The sequence below is a fragment of the Microtus oregoni genome, unplaced genomic scaffold (genome assembly GCF_018167655.1).
Source record: "Microtus oregoni isolate MIOR12 unplaced genomic scaffold, Mior012 000043F_ref0000047, whole genome shotgun sequence".
Classification (NCBI taxonomy): Eukaryota; Metazoa; Chordata; class Mammalia; order Rodentia; family Cricetidae; genus Microtus; species Microtus oregoni.
The window spans coordinates 12989609-13009292 of NW_024543210.1; the positions used below are offsets into that span (position 1 = coordinate 12989609).

At 41.3% G+C, this 19684-nt stretch overlaps 1 protein-coding gene across 1 annotated transcript in view; it reads left to right on the forward strand.

The window, feature by feature from the left end:
* Positions 1 to 19684, forward strand: part of Efcab11 (EF-hand calcium binding domain 11) — a 174062-nt gene that overhangs the window by 5497 nt on the left and 148881 nt on the right. The window contains exon 4 of the mRNA XM_041633383.1: positions 19211 to 19312. Coding sequence (XP_041489317.1) covers positions 19211 to 19312 — 102 coding nt within the window. The remainder of the gene's footprint in view (positions 1 to 19210; positions 19313 to 19684) is intronic.

The window sequence follows — 19684 nt, forward strand, 5'->3', positions numbered from 1 at the left end:
ATTTCTTAAGTATGAGTAGTGCAGCAGTAATTGTGGATGTGTATGCATCTCTGGGAGGACCCAGGAGCTACATAGCCCAGTCATATGGTAATTCTAGTTTTGGGTTTTAAGAAATCTATACTTCTTTCTGTGGTGGCTGCACCAGTTTGCATTCTCACCAGCGGCGACAAAGGGTTCCTCTTTCCCCACATCCTTGCTACCATTGTGCTTTTTTATGTCTTCCTTTTAGTTATTGGTGTAGATTCATCATGCATTATGCTGGGTTTCGACGATATTTACTGTCTTTCCAGTCCTTTCCTGCAGCTCTGCTTCTGACAGCCTCACCTTAATCTCCTTCCTTTTCTCGGTGTTCTTTTTGCCTTTATGCTGTGTGCAAGTATGCACTTGTCCTCTCTCTGTGTCTCTCTCCCTCCCCTTCCCTCCCCGCCTCCTCTCCTTCTTCTTCTTCTTCTTCTTCTTCTTCTTCTTCTTCTTCTTCTTCTTCTTCTCTCTCTCTCTCTCTCTCTCTCTCTCTCTGTGTGTGTTGGGAGTTTATATATCTATAAAGAATTCTAGGTTCTTCAAATAAGAGAAAATCAGTCTTCCTATGTCTGACTTATTTCATGTAATGGATGGTCTCTAGTTGTGCCCATTTTCCAGCAAACAACATAATTTTATCCTTTTCAAAGCAGAATAAAACTGTATTGTAGAAGTTGAGCATCAAGTCCTGCATCGAGACATTTGTTTATCATTTTAAGGAAGCATTTTTCATGACTTTTGCCCATTGTCCTAAATTTGTGTGACTGTGTGTAGTCTTTTATTTCTTGACTTTCAAAAGCTCTTAAGACTTTGTGGAAGGATTGCGTATTTACCAGTAATATATGCTACAGATATTTTTCTTTTCTTTTCTTTTTTTTTTAAATATTTATTTATTTATTATGTATACAACATTCTGTCTGTATGCCTGAAGGCCAGTTGAGGGCGCCAGACGTCCCTACAGATGGTTGTGAGCCACCATGTGGTTGCCGGGAATTGAACTCAGGACCTTTGGAAGAGCAGGCAATGCTCTTAACCACTGAGCCATCTCTCCAGCCCCTATTTTTCTTTTCTTTATCCATTCTTTTCTTGATGAACGCATAGGACAGTGGCATAACTATGTTATTGTAAATAGTACTGCAAGAAGCATTATGCTTGGTGTAATATATATATATATATATATATATATATATATATATATAGTTTATTAGAATGATTTACTGGCTGTGGTCCAGCTAGTCCAACAATGGCTAAGTCTAAGATTCTAGAAGCTGCTCAGTCCACAGGGCAGGATGTCTCAGCTGGTTTTCAGTAGATACTGGAATCCTGAAGAAGTAGTCACTAATGCCAGTGAAGGAATGGACTTGCTAGCAAGGGAGGGCAAGCAGGCAAAGAGGAAAAGCTTCCTTATTCCATGTTCTTCTATAGACTTCTATAGCAGAAGGTGTGGCCCAGATTAGAGGTGTGTCTTCCTGCCTCAATACCAGATTAAAGGCATGTGTACCCTCCTTAAGATCTGGATTAGAAGTGGATCCTCCTACTTTCAGCTAAGCAGAACTCCCTCACAAGTGTGCCCTTCAGTTTTTTTTTTTTTAATTTTAGTTAACTCCAGATATAGTCAAGTTGACAACCAAGAGTAGCCATCATGTGTAGGGATGTTACCTTAGAGTCCTTTAGGTATAAACCTCTACTCTTATTCAGCATGATCCTTTAAATCTTAGAGGACTAACACAAGACAAAGAACTAGAAGGGATACAAGTAAGAAAGAAGTCCACTTATGATAATTTGTAGATGATAAGAGGCCTTACAGACTCCATCAGAAAACCCTTAAAAATGACAATATTCAGTAGGATCTAAAATCAAAAAACAAGAATCAGAAGCTTTTCTATATATAAATAATGAATGTTCAGAAAGAACTCAAGAAAGCAATCTTATTCACATTAGCTTCAAAACCAAACCCAGACAAAACAAAACAAAAAGCCCCAACCAAATATCCAGGGGTAAATTGGACCAAGATCACAAAATATCTCTGCAGTACAAATTCTAAAACCCTGAAGAAATTGAAGATGAAGCTAAAAGGCAGAAACATCTGACATACTCATGGGTTGGCAGAATCAACAGTGAAAAGGGGGTAGTAGCAATGGCAATAACACATTCAGTGCAGACCCATTTAAGTATCTCCACTGGACTGGAGGTACAGCTCAGTAGTTAAGACCACTAAGTGTTCAGGGCACCAGACATGATCTGTGTGCTGTTTCAAGAGTAGAATACTGTCTTCAGAAGCAGCTACAACTGATGGAGATGGAAAGGCCCAGTCCAGAGATACAGCAATAGTCAATTTAAAAAATCACCCCTTAAACGCAAAGTGGGAGTGAAGAATCCCAGGCAGCATTGTGAGTGCTAAGACTTTAGTTACTTCAGGTATGGATGTGAGCAAGCAGTAACAAATGTAATGATTTGACGGGACTCCGTGTTAATGTGGTTCAGCAATGACTGTGCTGGGGAACTGTTTGGGAAATAGGTTAATTGTTAATAGTGCTTGATTCTTTTAAAGCTAAAGTATTAGCAATAAGTGGTAAAATGAGAGTTGGAGAAGGGGGAATGAATAAAGCAGGAGTAGAGGGAAAGTGTTAACCCATGGTCTAGAGCTGGAAGAATGTCAGTGTATGAGTAGAAGCGTGAGGAATAGCAGGAACTATAGACTAGGTACAGGCAGAGAAGGGGTGTTCAGGAAAGCTATATGATGAGCCTTGCAAGTTATGTTCAGACAAGGTGTAAGCCAAAACGGAGCAAGTATGATGGTTTTAATTATCAACTTGACACCGTCTAGAACCTCCAGGGAAGAGACTCTCATTGAGGGACTGCTTAAATCAGATTAGCATGTGGGCATGTCTGAGAGCATTGTCTTGTCTGTACTGAGGTGAGAAGACCTGAGGTGTAAGTGGAGAGTGAGCTGAGCCCAGGGAACCCAGGCTTTCGTTCTCTCCATTCTTGACTGTGGCTGCTGCTTCAAGTTCTTGCCTTTTCCCAGAGTGATGGAGCATGACCTGGATTCGCAAGCTGAATTAACCCCTTTTCCCTTAGCGTTCTGTCTGTCAGCACATTTTTTTTTTTGATCACAGCAACAGAAAGGAAACTAGAATAAGTGAAGTAGAAAAATATCAATAAAACTAGAAGTAAAAGAGAGAAATTGCAGGAGGTGCTTTAACCTCAGCTAGTATGTCTTCCAACTTGGATGGATGTGGTTTCTTTCTCCTCCTCGCTTGAATATTTTCTCATGGTAGTCTCTGCTGGTATGGGGAGGGCTGCTAACTTCAGTTGTTCACATGGTTTAAGTCATTGTGTGCGACTCATGTTCCTTCCAGAATTCCCTGGTCTGAGCCCCACACCCCTCACTGCCAGTTACTGACTCATCTCTGGTGTTTTGGGATGTTGGGACTAATAAGTCCTGGCCTTCAGCTGCTCTTCCCTGCTAGAACCTTCTAAGTGAAGTTACTAGAAGCTATGCCTAGCTTAGAGGATGGGATTTTCACCTGTTGGCCATTGACTGCAGTGTATTTAAGCCTCCATGGTGCTATTAAAGAAGGGCTTTTTGGTACCAGTGATTGAAGGTCTGTCTGTCTCTGCGTGAGTATTCTCAACCTCCAGCCCCCTTTCCCGAAGCTCGCGAACTGGGTCTAGCGCATAGAACGTAGACTGGGAGCACGGCATTGGGACTCACACTTTCTGTGTGGGGTTCTGAAGTTCTTTTCATTTTTATATAGTTAATTTACAAGCATGATGAGTTTTTTTTTTAAAGATTTATAATTATATGTACAGTGTTTTGCCTGCATGGTCACCTTCACACCAGATGAGGGCGCCAGATCTCATTACAGGTGGTTGTGAGCCACCCTGTGGCTGCTGGGAATTGAACTCAGGACCTCTAGAAGAGCAGCCAGTGCTCTTAACCACTGAGCCATCTCTCCAGCCCGCATGATGAGTTTCTAGTAGAAAATTTTAAGCTATTCAAAAGCACGAAAACAAAAATGTCACTTATAATTTAATATGATTTCGTTTTACTGTGTGTATGTGTGTGTGTGTGTGTGTGTGTGTGTGTGTGTGTGTGTATGTGTGTGTGTTGACACAGTTACTTGTCCTGTTATTGCGCTAAAATGCCTGACAAAAGCAAGTTATGGAGGCACGGGTTTATCTTGGCCCGTAGTTCCAGGGTGCTACAGCCCTTCATAGCAGAAAGTCATGGTGGAAGGAGTTTGAGGTGGCTGCTCACATTTCCTCCACTGCCAGAAATATCAACGAATATTTACACTCCACTTCCTCTCCCCTTTGTTTATCTCAAGCCCAAGCAAAGGAGTGTTACCTCCCACATTTAGGGTGGGCCTTCCACCTCAGTTAAGCTGAGATGCTCCATCACAGACAAGCTGAGTTTCTGTGGTGACTCTGAGTTAACAATGCAGATTAACTGTCACAGACCACTCTTGTTTCTAGCCAACACTGGCTACCTAGTTTTGATCTCCTGTCTCAGCCTCATGCATGCTGGGAACATAGGCATACGCCACCCCACCATGTCTGGCTTTGATGCTGTTTTCTGAGCTGAGCAGCTGGAGGACAAAGAGTATTGCTGGAATAGGAGGAATGGAAATGACTGTTTGAGGCTGGGGAGAATGGGAGTTCTTTTTTTAGGATGTTGAATTTCAGAAGTCTCAGTCCATATGTCAGCTCAATTAAGTGCATATGGAACTCAGGGTGTTGTAACAAAAGCGGCGGGGCTGCGTCCCCGGCACCCGGCCGCCTGCACGGCTAGCTTTACCCGAAATAATTACACGGAAACTGTATTCTTTTAAACACTGCCTGGCCAATTAGTTTCAGTTTCTTATTGGCTAGCTCTTACATATTAATCTAATCCATTTCTATTAATCTGTGTAGTCCACGAGCTGGCTTCCTAGGAATGATCTTAACCTGTGTCTGCCTGGAGTGGGAGAATCATGGCGACTCCTTCACTCAGCTTCTTTCTCCCAGCATTCTGTTCAGTCTACTCCGCCTACCTAATTTTCTGTCCTATTAAAGGGCCAAAGCAGTTTCTTTATTAACCAATGAAATCAACAGATTGATATATGACACTCCCGCATCATCAGGGGAGTTCTGGGGTGAAGAAATAAAATTGGGAATATTAGCGTGTAGATGATTTTTTTAAAAAAAAATCATGCATGGGATGAAACTATGTGGACAGAGATAAGTGGATAACTTAGGAACTGTAATTAATAGAGTTGGGTAAAGGATGTGGAAAGGGTAAAGGAGACTTGGGAATGACAGAAGGAAAACCATAAATGTTGTTTGAAAAGCCAGAGGAAGTAGAGAGTGGCCAGCGTTACTAAATGCTGCTCACAGGCCAGGTAGCAGAGTGAGGAGTAGCCACTGGAGCTGGCAGCCTGGAAGTATGTGTGACTCTGGCAAGCAGATTAGAGCGTGTGGTGCAGTCACCAGCCTGCTAAAGCAGCGTGGAGATACAAGTGTAAAAGTGAAGCAACAAATTTATGGTGTGCGCAGATGCATTCAGCAAGTCTGGAGTGGCCTTGGGTGAGGGGATGCTTCGTTTGTTGGGTTTTTGTTTTGTTTTGTTTTGTTTGTTGTTGTTTTTGAGACAGGATTTCTTTGTAGCTTTGGACCTGTCCTGGAACTAGCTCTAGTAGACCAGACTGGCCTTGAACTCACAGAGATCCACCTGCTTCTGCCTCCTGAGTGCTGGAATTAAAAGTGTGTGCCATCACTGCTTGGCTCTTGTTTTGTTGTTGTTGTTTTGGTTTTGTTGTTGTTGTTGTTTTGTTTTGTTGTTGTTGTTGTTGTTTTTTCCTTAAGATGGAAGAACCTCTTTCTGTGCTTAACAAAATGGTCTGATGAAGGAGAAAGGATTGGGGGAGGCAGATCGAGCCAACTAGTGAGAAGGCAAACACTGTTTTGTTTGAGGAGCTAGGATCCAGATCACGATGGGTTGATTTTTCAAAACTGTGCCTTTCTTTGGGAAATAATTTAAAACGTACAAAAGCTACAAAACAAAAGTAGTAAGAAAACAGCTTTATGTCCTTTATCCAAATTCATTTATTGCTAATAGCTTCCATTTGCCTTATCTGTTCTCTTATACTATATCTTTCTCCCCCAATACATTGCTTTTTATCTAAGTTACCATCTATATTCTATTTTACCAGTTGATCTAGTAATGTCCTTAATAGCTTCTCCCCCTTTTACTACAGAACTGGTTTTTGGTGTAACATTTTGGTAACTTCGCTGAACAGAGAGTTCTCCTCACTTTTTGGTTTATTTCTAAACAGTCCACTTTAATTATAGAGCACAGTTAAGAGGATGAAAATCTATAGAACTGATATAGATGGGGAGGAAACTAGCTAAGGTAAAGTACAGTAAACGAGGAGAAGGAATGACGCAGGATGAGCATGGGCGTTCCAGAGTCCATCAAGAATACTAAACAGTATTGAACATCTACATCACCATTCAAAACTCTGAGTACATGAAAGGAAAGACAGATGAGACGGAGGAGAGAAACAGTAAGTCCTCAATGGTGGTTGGCGTTTCTTCATTCCTGTGGATGATAGAGCAGGTAGACTCCAGTCAGTGAGGCTAAAGAAGACCCGCAGCACCATCAACCTCCAGCTTTACCCAGTTGTCGTCTGGAGAGTTCTCCCATCAGGAACTGCCAGGCAAGTTCCTCCCAAGTCTTCACAGCACATGCATACAGCAGATTACATCTTACAGTATATTTACTCTTTGTGGTTGAATTATAATCAATAGCAGGGCCTGTCCAGGAAAAGTTCCAGCTATTTGGAAACTAAGCGGCATGCTTATAAATAACTCATAAGTCAAATAAAATCAAAGGGAAGAGTTAGAAAATATTTTTACTTTAAGGAAACATTTCACATCTTTATGAGATGTATTGGAAATAGTACTTAGGAAGTAGTGCTAAATTTCTGTCTTATGAAAAAGAAAACCAGCCTCAAATTGGTGACCTCACCTTTGACTTTTAACTACAAAAGGAACAGCTAGTCTGGCTATATGTGCATGTATTTATACATATAATGCAGATGAGGCCCCAAGTAAATGGAAGGAAGAAATGACAAAGATTAAAGTGGAAATCAGTGAGACTGTGAAGAGAAAGACAAAGGAATTAAGAGCTGACTTATTTATTCTATTAGTGAATCAATAAAACCGTAAAGCACGTAGGTGGGGCATCCGAATCACCAGTCTCATGAATGACAGTGACAGATCCCATAGTTATTTAAAGGATAATTAGGATATACAAGGTTATATCAACAGTTTAGCAGCTTAGATGAAAACACTAGATTTCCTGAAAGACAACCTGCTAGAAAGCCCAGAAGAAGGAGATAATGGGAGCAGTTCTGTTAAAGAAACTGAATTCTGAGTAAAAACCCTTCCTGTAAAGAAAGGTCTAGGTAGGCCTGGATGGTTCCAGTGCTGAAGTCTACGAAATATCAAAGAAAGAATATTAAGTAGTAGAATTTACAGTCTATGCTCGCTTTCTTCCAAACATTTATTAAATCATAATCTTGTTTCTCTGGGCATGTGCTGTATTTTTCCTCTCTACTTTTGCACACTGTGAAATTTTACATTTGAAATTTTAGAAAATGTGAAGAAAAGCAAGTAAATCTTTTCTGTACACATTTGTAGTAGCTAATGAGTAATACTCAATAGTCTTACTCAGGCTCTTGTATTTGTTTGCAATTGCAGGTCTTATTGCTGCAAATCTTGTGTAAGTATCAGTTCCACAGACACCATTCCTGATGTCTCCATCAGGACTACTGAAAACTCTTCACACATTGACCTTTCCACTGACCAAGTCGAAACCTTCTTTACTGTTAGTGATACTAGGGGTTACTTAGATGCCTCATATAAAGTATGGATTTTAGAACAATATTTTCAGAAGAACAGATGTTTTACCTAATCCCTAACTTAATATAGTTTTCCCAGGCTTTTAATTTCCTGTTGAAATTTTCACACTTTCAAAATATTTAAAATACTGTTTCTTTGATGCTCCAGTTAGTTGTAATATCTTGGTGAAACTTTTCCTGCATTTTTTTCCTCTTAAGGTTTCTGTGTTTATAATCCAGTCTACAAAGAGTTTTGTCTTTTGGCAGGAGGCCTTCCTGCTTCTTTAGTGCTGATTGGTTTCTTTGTCCCAAGAGTCCCCTGATAGGCAATAGTCCCAATAGCCAATGGACTATTCTGCCTGGACAAGGGTCTTCCCCTTGCTCATTATTTTTTGTGCTTTATCTCTGTCCTTTGACTTTTCCTCTGTGTGAAGTCTGACTGTGGCTGAAGACACCGTAACAGTCATCCTTTTTCCATAGCTCTCTGTCTTTATATGTTTTCTGATCTGAACTAAGGCTCTAACTCCATGAAGAATTTTTAGTTGTTGTTGGATTGTACTTTAGTTGTTGTTTGTCCTTCTTTGAGATAGAGTTCCATGCAGCACAAGCTGTTCTGAAGCTCTCTAAGGAGCTGACAATGTCCCCATCTCCCCAGTTCTGGAATGTTAGGCATTGTCTACCATACCTGGTTTAATGCAGAGTTGAGATTTGAACTTAGGGCCTCCTGCATGCTTGGCAAGCACTTTGCCAATTGAGCTAGAGCCCCACACTGAAGAAGTTCTTTCCTTTACTGAAGGGATGAACTGGGATAATAGCTTGATTTTCTTCATTTCTCTGAGGTATACAGAGAAGTGTGGGTTCTAAAAGACGGACTTCCCAGTTCTTTACTGTGCCGTGAGTTCGGCACAAATGTCAATTTTCAGGGTAACTTTCTCTATGCTCAGTATTTTCTTAGGGCTCCTCCTAGTAAATTCTCTCTCACATTTAGTAAACATGACTACATGAAAAAGTGTTTCCATTTAAGTTGAATTCATAGGGTTTCACCCCAGTGCAAAAAGTGGGGTGGTATTGAAGCATGAATTCTGGCGTAAGGTTTCCTTCCTTCGTTCCAGAAGCATTTCCTTTTGTGTGTGTGTGCTCTGCAGTGAAGCTAATGGCTGCTTCATGCCATGCTGCCTCTACTTCCCTCTTCTTTTCGTTTGCTTAGGTCTCATGTCAGAGAGGTTGACTTGTGGTAGAAGATAATTTTTGTCATGAAGTCACCATCCTTGCTAACTTTCTAGTGGTTGCATGCTGACTTCATTCAGAGTGCTTGTCAGTTGCAGCAGTTGGGGAGCTTCTTGGGACAGCGTTAATGTGCAGGCACAAGTATTCCACAGTCAGTACATTGGCACGGTGTCTGCTGTGCCTGATTTCTGTGTGTAATGAAGACTGCCTTATTCTGACCCATTTTCTCAGATTCATTATGGCCAAAGGGTTGCTTCACCTTGAGTTTTCCAGAACTGAAAACAGACTTAGGGGTCTCTAACTTTGATAATAGGCTTGGGGACTTACTCCAGTATGTGTATCCTTGCATTTGCTATCAAAGAATGGCTCTCACAACCATTTCTCAACCAAAGCATTAGGATGCTTCTTTCCATAATTTAGTGTTAAAGAATATTTCAAAAGGTCACTAAGTAAATTAGATATCAGAGAAATTCAGGGGGTTGCAGCGGAAGGATTAGTTTGGAAGGTTGAGATCAAATGTAGGTGCTTTGTGTCTTGTTCCAAAATTGACTGTGAAGACCTGCTTTCGTCTCCAAGCTTCTAGCATTTTCCCTTCTCCCAGTCTTGAGATCAATATCAAATTATCTTTCTCAGAGCATCTCTTTCTTCGGGATTAAAGGAATAGATTTATAACTAGGGCACAATTCTCCCTCCCCATGCAGCTTTAGCTCGTGTTTACTTGACTGCTGTGACTCCAGGCCACAGACATCTAAGAGAAACAGTTAAATAGCTATTCTGCCAGAAGTAACCATCCAACTCCGCTGCTAACATGAATTCATTCTATTAGAACTGCCAATCCTAAACCAATTTCACACCATCAACTCTTTTTCTTCCCCGTAGATCACAAGGGTCACATTTGCCACCTGGCATTTCTCTTGAAAGAAGTGGATTATGGAGAGATTTAATGTCTTCAAGTATGTTGTCTCTCTCCATAGTGTGTTTTTCACGTTTATTTTATTTTCATGTTTATGAGTGTTTTTTTTCTGCATGTATGTTTGTGCCTGGTGGTAGTGAGCCACCATGTGGATGAGAGCTGAACCTGTATCCTGCAAGGACAGCAAGGGCTGTTAACCTCTTAACTCTCTCCAGAATCTCTCCATAGTGATTTTACATTGAAGGAGTTAAGTGTCGGCCCTTTAGCTTTCTGAAATAGCTTTTGTACCTATTTTGATAATCCTTTCCTCAAAGTTCTTCTGGGTATTTGTGATTGGGAATTCTCTTTCTGCTACCCAAAGGATTTTTTTTTTTAAAGACAGAATCTCATGAGGCCCAGACTAGCTTCAGTCTTTCTACATAATCAAGGATGACCCTGAACTCATGCCTGCACCTTCCAAGTATTGACATTACAGACCTTTATCACCATACATGGCTCCACAGCTGTTCTTCAAGTCAAGGCCATAGCAGGTGTCTATGCAGGGTTCTTTGACACTAGAGCTTCCTAGATGAGGTCTAGACACATGTTCTAGATTCACCTTGACTCACTTGTTCCTAAATAAGGGCAGTGTTCTGAAGATGCACCTCACTCCAGTTTGGGACAGTACCTGGGTGCCCAGGTCTTGACTTACAAGGACTTGTAGTCCTCTTAGAAGATGGGTCGTGTCTGTTAGAAGTCTCTTATGAAAATGAAGAAAAACGCAAAGTTGAATCAACGCTGTTAGTAATAAGGTATAGGATAGCTGGAACAAAAGTACTTTCTGGGAGAATCTGGGGGTATTCCCAAATGAGTAGCGAAGAGGTAGTATGGATTTTTACTTCTGTCACCCAATGGGCAAGTGGGTTTGAATATCAACCAACTAGAGTAGCCAAGACAAAGGACTTGAGAAAAAAAAGTCAAGCCATCTAGTTAAAGAAGTGACAGATGACTAACGAGATGGATGTCAGTATACAGGCTTCCTTACTCAGAAGGTTTTGCTCACAGCTTGTCTTACATTATTGAAAGAAACTGGAACTAGAAGAAGCCTAGAAACACTCACCTGTGCCCTGTTTTAAGATGAGGAGACTGGTACAGAAAAGAGGTAAGAGAACATACAGCTGGCATTTGTACAAGTCTTTAGAGAAGACTTTTGCATGTGTTACATTATTTATTATTTTATAGACAATAATTACAGGTGTCATTTCTTGACAATATATGCAGATCTGTAACGAGCACATTGTGGTAGCTATTTAATCAACTTTATGATTTTATCAATTACTCCCTCCCTTTGAGACATTAAAAATATGAAGTTTAGAGTAGTTAAATCGTTTGCCTAGAATGCTACAACTGACTAGGAACTTGCTGTCATGGCCACCTGATAAACTCTTCCCTTGATTTTCAATAGTGCCATGGGTCATGTTTATGGTCACAGCAGGACCAGGGCTGATATTCACTCCCCTAAGGAACAGGATAGTTGAAATAAGGAATGTTGTCAGGTTACAAATGGCAAATCAGCAGGTTCGATATCAGCAGTCACAGTTTCAGACTTCCTTCTGAATCCTAGCATCCAGAGCAAATAGAGAAACAAGCAGGTACAGTAGTCAGTGCCCACACAGGAAACACCTTCTAGACAGCCAGTCCCTGGCCTGGGGCATTTCTTCCATGCTCTCTTATGGGAAGAGGCTACTGAGTGGATATCCAAGCCCACAGACAGTTCAGTACATACAGTAGTGACTTTTGCAGCTGTCCCTTAAGTTTTCTTTAGGGTAGGTTCATGTTTAATGCCAGGACATGTCAGCATGGCTCTATGAAAGTCAAAGACCTTGTGCTCTGAATATGAGACTCCCAGATGATCTGCCACCATTGTAGGGTGAACCATAGGGCATTGTTTGAATAGCAGCATGTAAATTTAACGGTGCTTTTGCTTGCTCACTGTATGCTGAACAAGCACTACAGATAAGAACCTAGTGAGCATGCTCAGTGGAGTCTTCACACAGTTATCTTCATTTTTATCGCAATGCTGGTGGGAAGAGCCCAGATAAAGTACCTCAGAATTTTGATTTTGTTTGAAGGCTACATTGCAAATTTTTTTTGTTTACTTATATCATAGCCTCTTTAAAAATAATCTTTTACTTTCATACTTACACAAGCAAAGTCTTTCCTGGAAGTTAATTTTAACCTTCAGATTTGAATGATGGGAAAATCAAAGGGATTGATTCATCATCATGGTAATTATGGACTATTTGACTCAGTCATGCTATCCAGTGTAAGTTCAATTGAAAAATAATTTGTAGATGATTAGGTTAATGGTCAGTTGGCTTGTGTGCCTTGTCTATTACTGTCTTGTCTGATTTGTTAGCTGAGTAAATATATTTTTCTAAATTTAAATTTCCATTTCTAGTCTTTTAGGTCCTGTACTTGTGTGTATCTTGAGTTATCAGACTCCTGTTTGAGAACAAATGTCAAGAGATAGCAGGAGTGAAGCCTTCCACATCTTATTGAACTTTGTAGTTCTTTCTCTGTGTAGGAAGCCACATATAGACTGGAGTTGCTGCATCTTGAAATCATAATCTGAAGACCAGATGTGTTGCCCGCATATAGACATCCATAAGTTTATTTCATTCTCCCTTTAGAGAATGGGAAATATCTTCCTTGTAGGGACAGGAAAGAATTAGGAGACAGACCCTGACCTAAGGGAAGTTCTGGAAAGATTATTGCCTTTTCTTCTGTGACTGAATGTTGTGCTAATACTGTAGACACCTGAGAAGAAGGGAACTTCCTTCCTGGAAGCAGACATTGAAGATGGGGAGGATTTGGGTAACGGGTGGAGTCAAGAGGAGGCTGCAGAAAATGAATGTAGAGTTGCCAGCAGCTCTCCTCGAGCTCCTGTGGATCCTAACTCAGCCTAGATTCAGACTTCCCCATCCACCCCACTCCCATAGAAGCCCCGAGTATCTTAGTGACTTTGCTGGGGTGTTGGTCACTGCTACTCTGCAGCTGGGCTGTGGAGAAGGCCCCCTCCCTCACACCTCTCGTCGATTCTTTCCCCCATGGCGTTTATTCTCAGGTCTCTGTTTTTCTTCTTGTAGCAATGCTGTCCCAAAACTGTCCTCTTAGATCTGGACACCCTGATCTGCCATGTCTCAAGCTATTTAGAAAGCATCCTTCCCAAATCAGAATTGGTTGGAGTCCTGCCACCTCCTGCCCCACAAGGAATATAGCACATGGGTGGAAATGACCCCCATTCTGCCCGTTCACTGGCCTCATGCAGCTGAGAGCCGGGAAGGAGGTTAAGGGCCAGTTCTCTGAGAAGGCTGAGACTTTAAATTGCCGAATGAGGCAGGACTTGGCACTCTTAGCACCGAGCACCTTTGATGCTTTATGGTCAGGAGACCATAATGAAAATGTAACGACTCCTGTCTGTTCATAGGAATAAGATCTCTAAGCTGCTGTAACACGTCTCCTCCGCCCAGGGATAGAGGAAAGCTTGATTTCTTCTAACAGTATAGATCCCATTCTCTTTATCCTGCTTTGCTGCAGGCGGTTGGAAGAGAATATCAGTCGTCTGGTTTTCCTTATCCCTTGCTCTGACAACTGAGCATGTGGGTGTCACTTTTGTCTTCGTCCTTACAGTCTTTTTATACAGACACAGTGCACCGCCCCACAGTGCATGGCTTCCAAATAATCTGAATTTTATTCCTCAAACTAGAAAAGCCTTACATTATGCTACTTCTTCCTTTGAAGGCCTTGGTTTTAGGCATTTCAGTTCTTGGGAAATTAATATTTGGTCTAGTGAGCATGAACTTTGCCTTCTTCGCCAGTCCTAGGACCAGCCTCTCAGCCAAATCACCTGGCATTTTTATTGTTTTTTCCTTCACTCTCCCTGGGTTTATTGCAGTTTCTAATTTGAGCTCCCTATGATAGCCAGACACCAGACTGCTTCATTCTCAAGAGGATTTCTCTGCGTGCACTGACCCTGAAGCTTAGAACTGTGACCCACAAAAAGATATACATAATGGAACTTTCAAAGAAAAAAATTTGATAGTTTTATTCGATTTTTGAATACATTCACTCCTGTGGTGAAGGCTGATTACCCTCGTAGGAAACAGCTTTTCAAAAAGTAGGGAAAAACTCACCTTCGTGGTCTCTTGCTATATGGGTATCTGTATCACACATATTAAGTAGTCCAGGAATCATCATCACAGAACATGAAAAGCATTCATTTCGCCTAGGATAGGTTACAAGGCGGAAGGACATATTTTCCAGATGTGTAGAAAATGCCTAGACTTACAGAATCAGGAAGGATTTGTAGAAAGTGTTGAACTTCACGATGTTCTTCAAAGGCTGTGTGTCTTCACGGCTGGGTCACTAACCCGTGATGATCCTTTGTGGTGGTGGGGCCTTTAGGGAGCAGGGGCCAGCCAGGAAACTAGGTGTGCCCTTGAAGGGGCTATCGGGGCTCTCTTTCTTTCTAGATATCTGATACCATCAAAAGGACAGTTTCTCCCACCATGCACTCCAACCATGATAATAGTAGCTAGGGGTCGTTGACTGGACTCTCTGAAACCAGAGGCAAGAATAAACCTCTGTTTCCTTTGGATTATCTGTCTTATATTTGCCAGCACGGCAGGAAGCTAACAGTTCCTAAACTGTGAGCCTCAGTTTGGCGTCTTGTGAGGCCACCACCCCCAGTGACACTGCCACACAAGGAAATGTGGGAACTGTCTTGTCATTAGAAAAGATCTTGCTAACAGAAAAAAAAAAGTCTACAAAACACCATTAGAATCCAGGTTTTGTACACCTCTGTAGACCTGTTGGAGAGCACAAACAGCCAGACCCTGCAATTCTTGATGTCACCAGTGTCGTGACCCTGATTTGTAACTCCGGTGGTGTGTGTGTAGATAACTGTAAGTGGAACAGTGTACACGGAGAACTCGATATTGTGTCTGAATTTAGAATTTTCTAGAACATACTCTCTTTCTTTGTGGTGGTGGGGGCACAGATAATGCATTTGGTATGAAATCTGACATAAATGGAGTTATTGAGAGTCTTTTTGAAGTGGTAATTTTCGGTTTGAATATTGCGACAGCAGGTGGAGCTAGTAGTAGGAATTCTATTCCTGGGCCATTTAAAAGGCAGCAAGATCTACAAGCCTTACATCACTGTGTCTGCTGCAAAGCTTTAGAATAGTAAATTATTAAGTGTTAGCTTTGGAAAGCGATTGTAGTATTGCAGCAAGAAAGCTGTACTAAATGAAAACTTAGTCTTCAGAAAAGAGGCTTGGTTGAGATGTGTGTGGCCCTGGGAAGCAACCCGAGAGCGTGCTGTGGACCATGTGTTTACAGACCTCCCACTGTTTAAAATAGGAGGTATATGACTGTGGGGAAAACAGTATGAAAAGACATGATTATTCAGAATAGTGTTATTTGTGTTATTAGATTTTCATTTTAAGTGGTAGTAAACATACAATTTAAATACTTTTTCCTATTAAAAACCAAAGAACATTTGCTCTTTATACTATACAGTTGTGAAATGATGACATATATACTTTATAACTCCAAATATGGCTGTGTTATCTGAATATGTAATTAAAGAAGACCACAGCATTCATATGCTCTCTTTCCTTATGAATCACACAGTGACCTATGCAGCTATACTCTGCCCCTCATTTCTCTGAGTGAGCTGCAGTGATCAGAGCAGACCTTTGGCATGAATGTATTTCTTTTCTCTCTGAATCCTATTTTTTTTTCTTAAAGTGATAGTTTATTTTACTGGCCATGTAATTTAAAAAAAAGACTCACTTTTTGCCATTACTCTCTGGAGTTAAAGATGGTTCAAAACATATATCTTGATGTTTCTTTTTTTTTTTGCTGAGAATTAGAAATGATATCTCCATAATTATTCTTATTTATTCAGTACATGTTACTTACCTGGCAAGCATGTAATGAATGCCTGTTGCACACAGGTTTCATGCTGAACACTGGGAATGAATTTTTAAATAGCACATGATCTTTTTTCCCTACCATCTCTCAGCTAAACATGTGGTCAGGCCACTGCCATAGAGCCCAAGCAATTCCTTTAGTGTGTTGTGACCTCTGGACTGCTGGTTGCAGCAAAGGGACTCAGCTGAGCAACATCAGAGAACCTTTAAAGTGAAGGCGATACTTCAGTAGCATCTGGAAGGAGATGTGTGATAAGAATTCACTAGGAGAAGTAAAGAAAAAGGTGCTTTCAGGCAGTGTGTTCGCACGTGCGAAGAGCCTGTGGATGCAAGAGGCACCAGGATGCTTGTTAGAGGGGCCGCTTCTTGACCTGGGATAGGATGTTGATGGGTCTTACAGGATTCACGAAGAACCTGTGGGTGCAGGAAGCACCAGGATGCTTGTTAGAGGGGCTGGACCATGGGCTGAGGTAGGACGCTGATAGATCTTATAGAATGCGCACCGCCCGTGAATAAATTATTCAGGAGTTTCAGCAACTCTGGGTGTGATTTAATTTATTAGCTTTTGGAGTTCATGAAACTAAAGTTATGGATATGATCTTTGGGAACATGCATGGCTAGACTTAATTTCAACCTCAGCTAGCATTTTAAAATATGTTCTCTGGTCACAGGGTGATTAGATGGGAATGGAGCCGCATCAATCTCTGTCCTTAGCAACTACATGGAAAAATGCTGCATATGCTAATTCAGTGCAGCACAGTCTACCCTCTGCATCCAAAGTTGCTACACTGCCACCAACTACAATGGAAAGTATTTGAAATAAAATTCCTCTGAACTGAACACCTGTGTACTTTTTCTTCATCATTGTTGCCCAAACAATGCAGTCCAATTACATAGTGATTATGTTAGTTACATAAGCAACTGCAAGTGATCTGGAGATGACTTGAAGTTTATAGGAGAGTTGTGTAGGATTATACTCAAACACTACATCATTTTGTATAAGGGAGTTTTGCATCCTCCAGTTTTGATGTCTTCTGGGAGAATCCTGGAATGTGCATCCTCCTTGGACACCAGTGGATCTGGATGGCTGTATTTATTGAATATCTGCTGGACAATGTAGCTGGGAGATAATGCCTGCTCCCTTAAGAGTAAGGCTTCCTGGGTTATTTTTCCTCTTAGCTCTCTTCAAAGTGTCATACAGTAAACACATCTAAACCACAGCACTTTATCTGTCCCCTGGTCCTGCTTTTCCCCTGGGCCTTTCATCCCTTTAACTGACACCTCACACCACTGGGTACTCAATACAGAACCTCTGTGTTATATTTGGCCTTTCACCTGTCACATCTAACTCATCATCAAGTTGTGCCATTGCAGTTCTAAAGCATGGCCTTCCACCCCTGTCCCTTTCATTGCTCGTTCCCATAATTGCTTTTACTCCCAATCCTTTTTTACAAAAACAAGAACATGAAATGCCTTTCCAAAGTCTAAATCAGATCATATCAATTCTCAATGAAAACCTTCTACTGACTTCCTATTGCAACTTCAGTAACGCCCAGCTATTTCCTGCAGTCCCCAAGGACTGAGAGTTCAGGCCCTGTGTCCCTCGCCAACTCTGTGTATTATTTCTTCCTCTCTTTTTGAAGCCATTCTAGTTGCATGGTCTTTCGTTCATTTCCTACCCCATGGCCTTGGCATATGCTGTTCCCCTGCCTGGATTGCTCCTCTTCTCATTCTGTAGCCACTGTTGTATTTCCATGGTTTGGGTCTTCGCTTAAATATCTCCTCCACTAAGAGCCTCCTCCTCGAGTCTATGCCACAAAGACTCCTGGGTCCCCTTGTACAACCTTTCACCCTCTTCCCCATCATTGCACATGCCACAGTTTTCAGGGGTGTGTGCACTTGCAGTCAAATTGCATAATGGCCACCTCCCATAGTACTCTGTTTCCTTGGGAACTGAAATCATGTTCTTTTGCACCTTCTACCTCCAGCATTTATTATAGTGGCTGGCACATGGTGGGTCTTTAAAAATTGTAAAATAATCATTTAAAAACATAAAACTACATGATTTTTAAAGCTTATAAATCATTAATCTCAAATAAAAAAGAAAAATTAAACTTATTTATCTATTTTAATGTGTATTGGTGTTTTTGCCTTGGGATTGGATTCTCTGGAGTTACAGACAGTTGTGAGCTTCCATGTGGGTGTTGGGTATTGAACCTGGATTCTCTGGAAGAGCAGTCTGTGCTTTTAGCCACTGAGCCATCTCTCCAGCCCCAAGAAAATTGTTTTAGCATTGCAAACTCTTGAAGCTGTTTTGGGAAAGGCATATGGTTCAATGTTATTAGTTATGCCGCCCAAACGATAGAGTTACACATACTTATTATATAGTTTGGGGCTGTTTTTAAAACAAAATGATAACTTTTTAATGGAAATCCTACATTATGCAAATGAACTGCCCTTTCTATATATTTCAGACTCAGTTCACTAAAATGTCTAAATTCTTGGCTCCGCTCCTTAAACCTGCTACAAAGATCACATTAGAATTCTTTTTAATAGACACTGTAAGCACAGTACCCAACCTCATAACATCACGCTGGGTTCTTTTATTATGAGAGTCGCAGGGAGCTGAGCCCGAGGCTGCTGAACACGTTGTGGGCTGTATCCAGGCTGGGGATGGTGCCAGCTCTATTGTTTATGTAATATTCTCTCCACCTTTATCTGTGGCATACAATTGGTGTTGACTTTTGAGAAACTACTTCTCTGACCCTATCTCTCAGTTGGGGGAAAAAACCTGCTGAAATGACATCTGGCTAGGGGAGAAAAGGTATTAGAGCAGTGTACTGAAAGGCAAATTATGCGAGTTTCTTTAATAAGCCATTTTGTGCCTGCCTTTTGGACCCATCAGAGGGTCCATGACTTTTTCAAGGTCATGGCTCCTCATCCCTGAGAAGCTCAGTGAACCTGCGTGTCTCTGGTTTTTACCATTGGTTACTAGGGTTGTACTTGCTTAGTGTGTAGCACAACATAATGTCTTTCTGACTGCATTTATGAGTAAATGCCCTTTGTGAAAGATAAAACTGAAATGTTTTGTGATATTTATCACTGTTCGTGTCTGGCTTATTTCTTCCTGAAGAGGAATGTACTCATCTTTGGCAAACTGTTTTTCTCCCCTACAACTCCTAGGCATATCACTTGAGGGGTTTCTGCATGTCGTACAGAGAAAGAAGGAAGCACAGCTCTATCGGAATGAGATAAGGCACATCTTCACGGCTTTCGACGTGCACTGTAAGTGTCGGCAAAGTGCTTTCCTGGAAGAGTTGCTGCTGAGGAATCGGGAATGGGGATGTATCCCCTGTGGTGCAGTAAACATGGGCCATCCCTACCACACTCTGACTGTGGCCACAGCTGTTGGTGGGGATCTTTTCCTAAGTAAGGATGCTCAGTTTCTGGCCCTACATGAAATATTTACCATTATTAACTGGATTTGTGTGCTTGCCTATTGTACCTGTATTGTAGTGGGTGATAACCAAAGGACTGGCCATATGGGGGTCCAAGCCACAAGCCTGCCATGGGCATATGGGAGACACTTTGCAACTCTCACTTTGACCCATACCTGACTGAAAGAATCATTTTCCATGCTAGATGTGACTTCCAAGA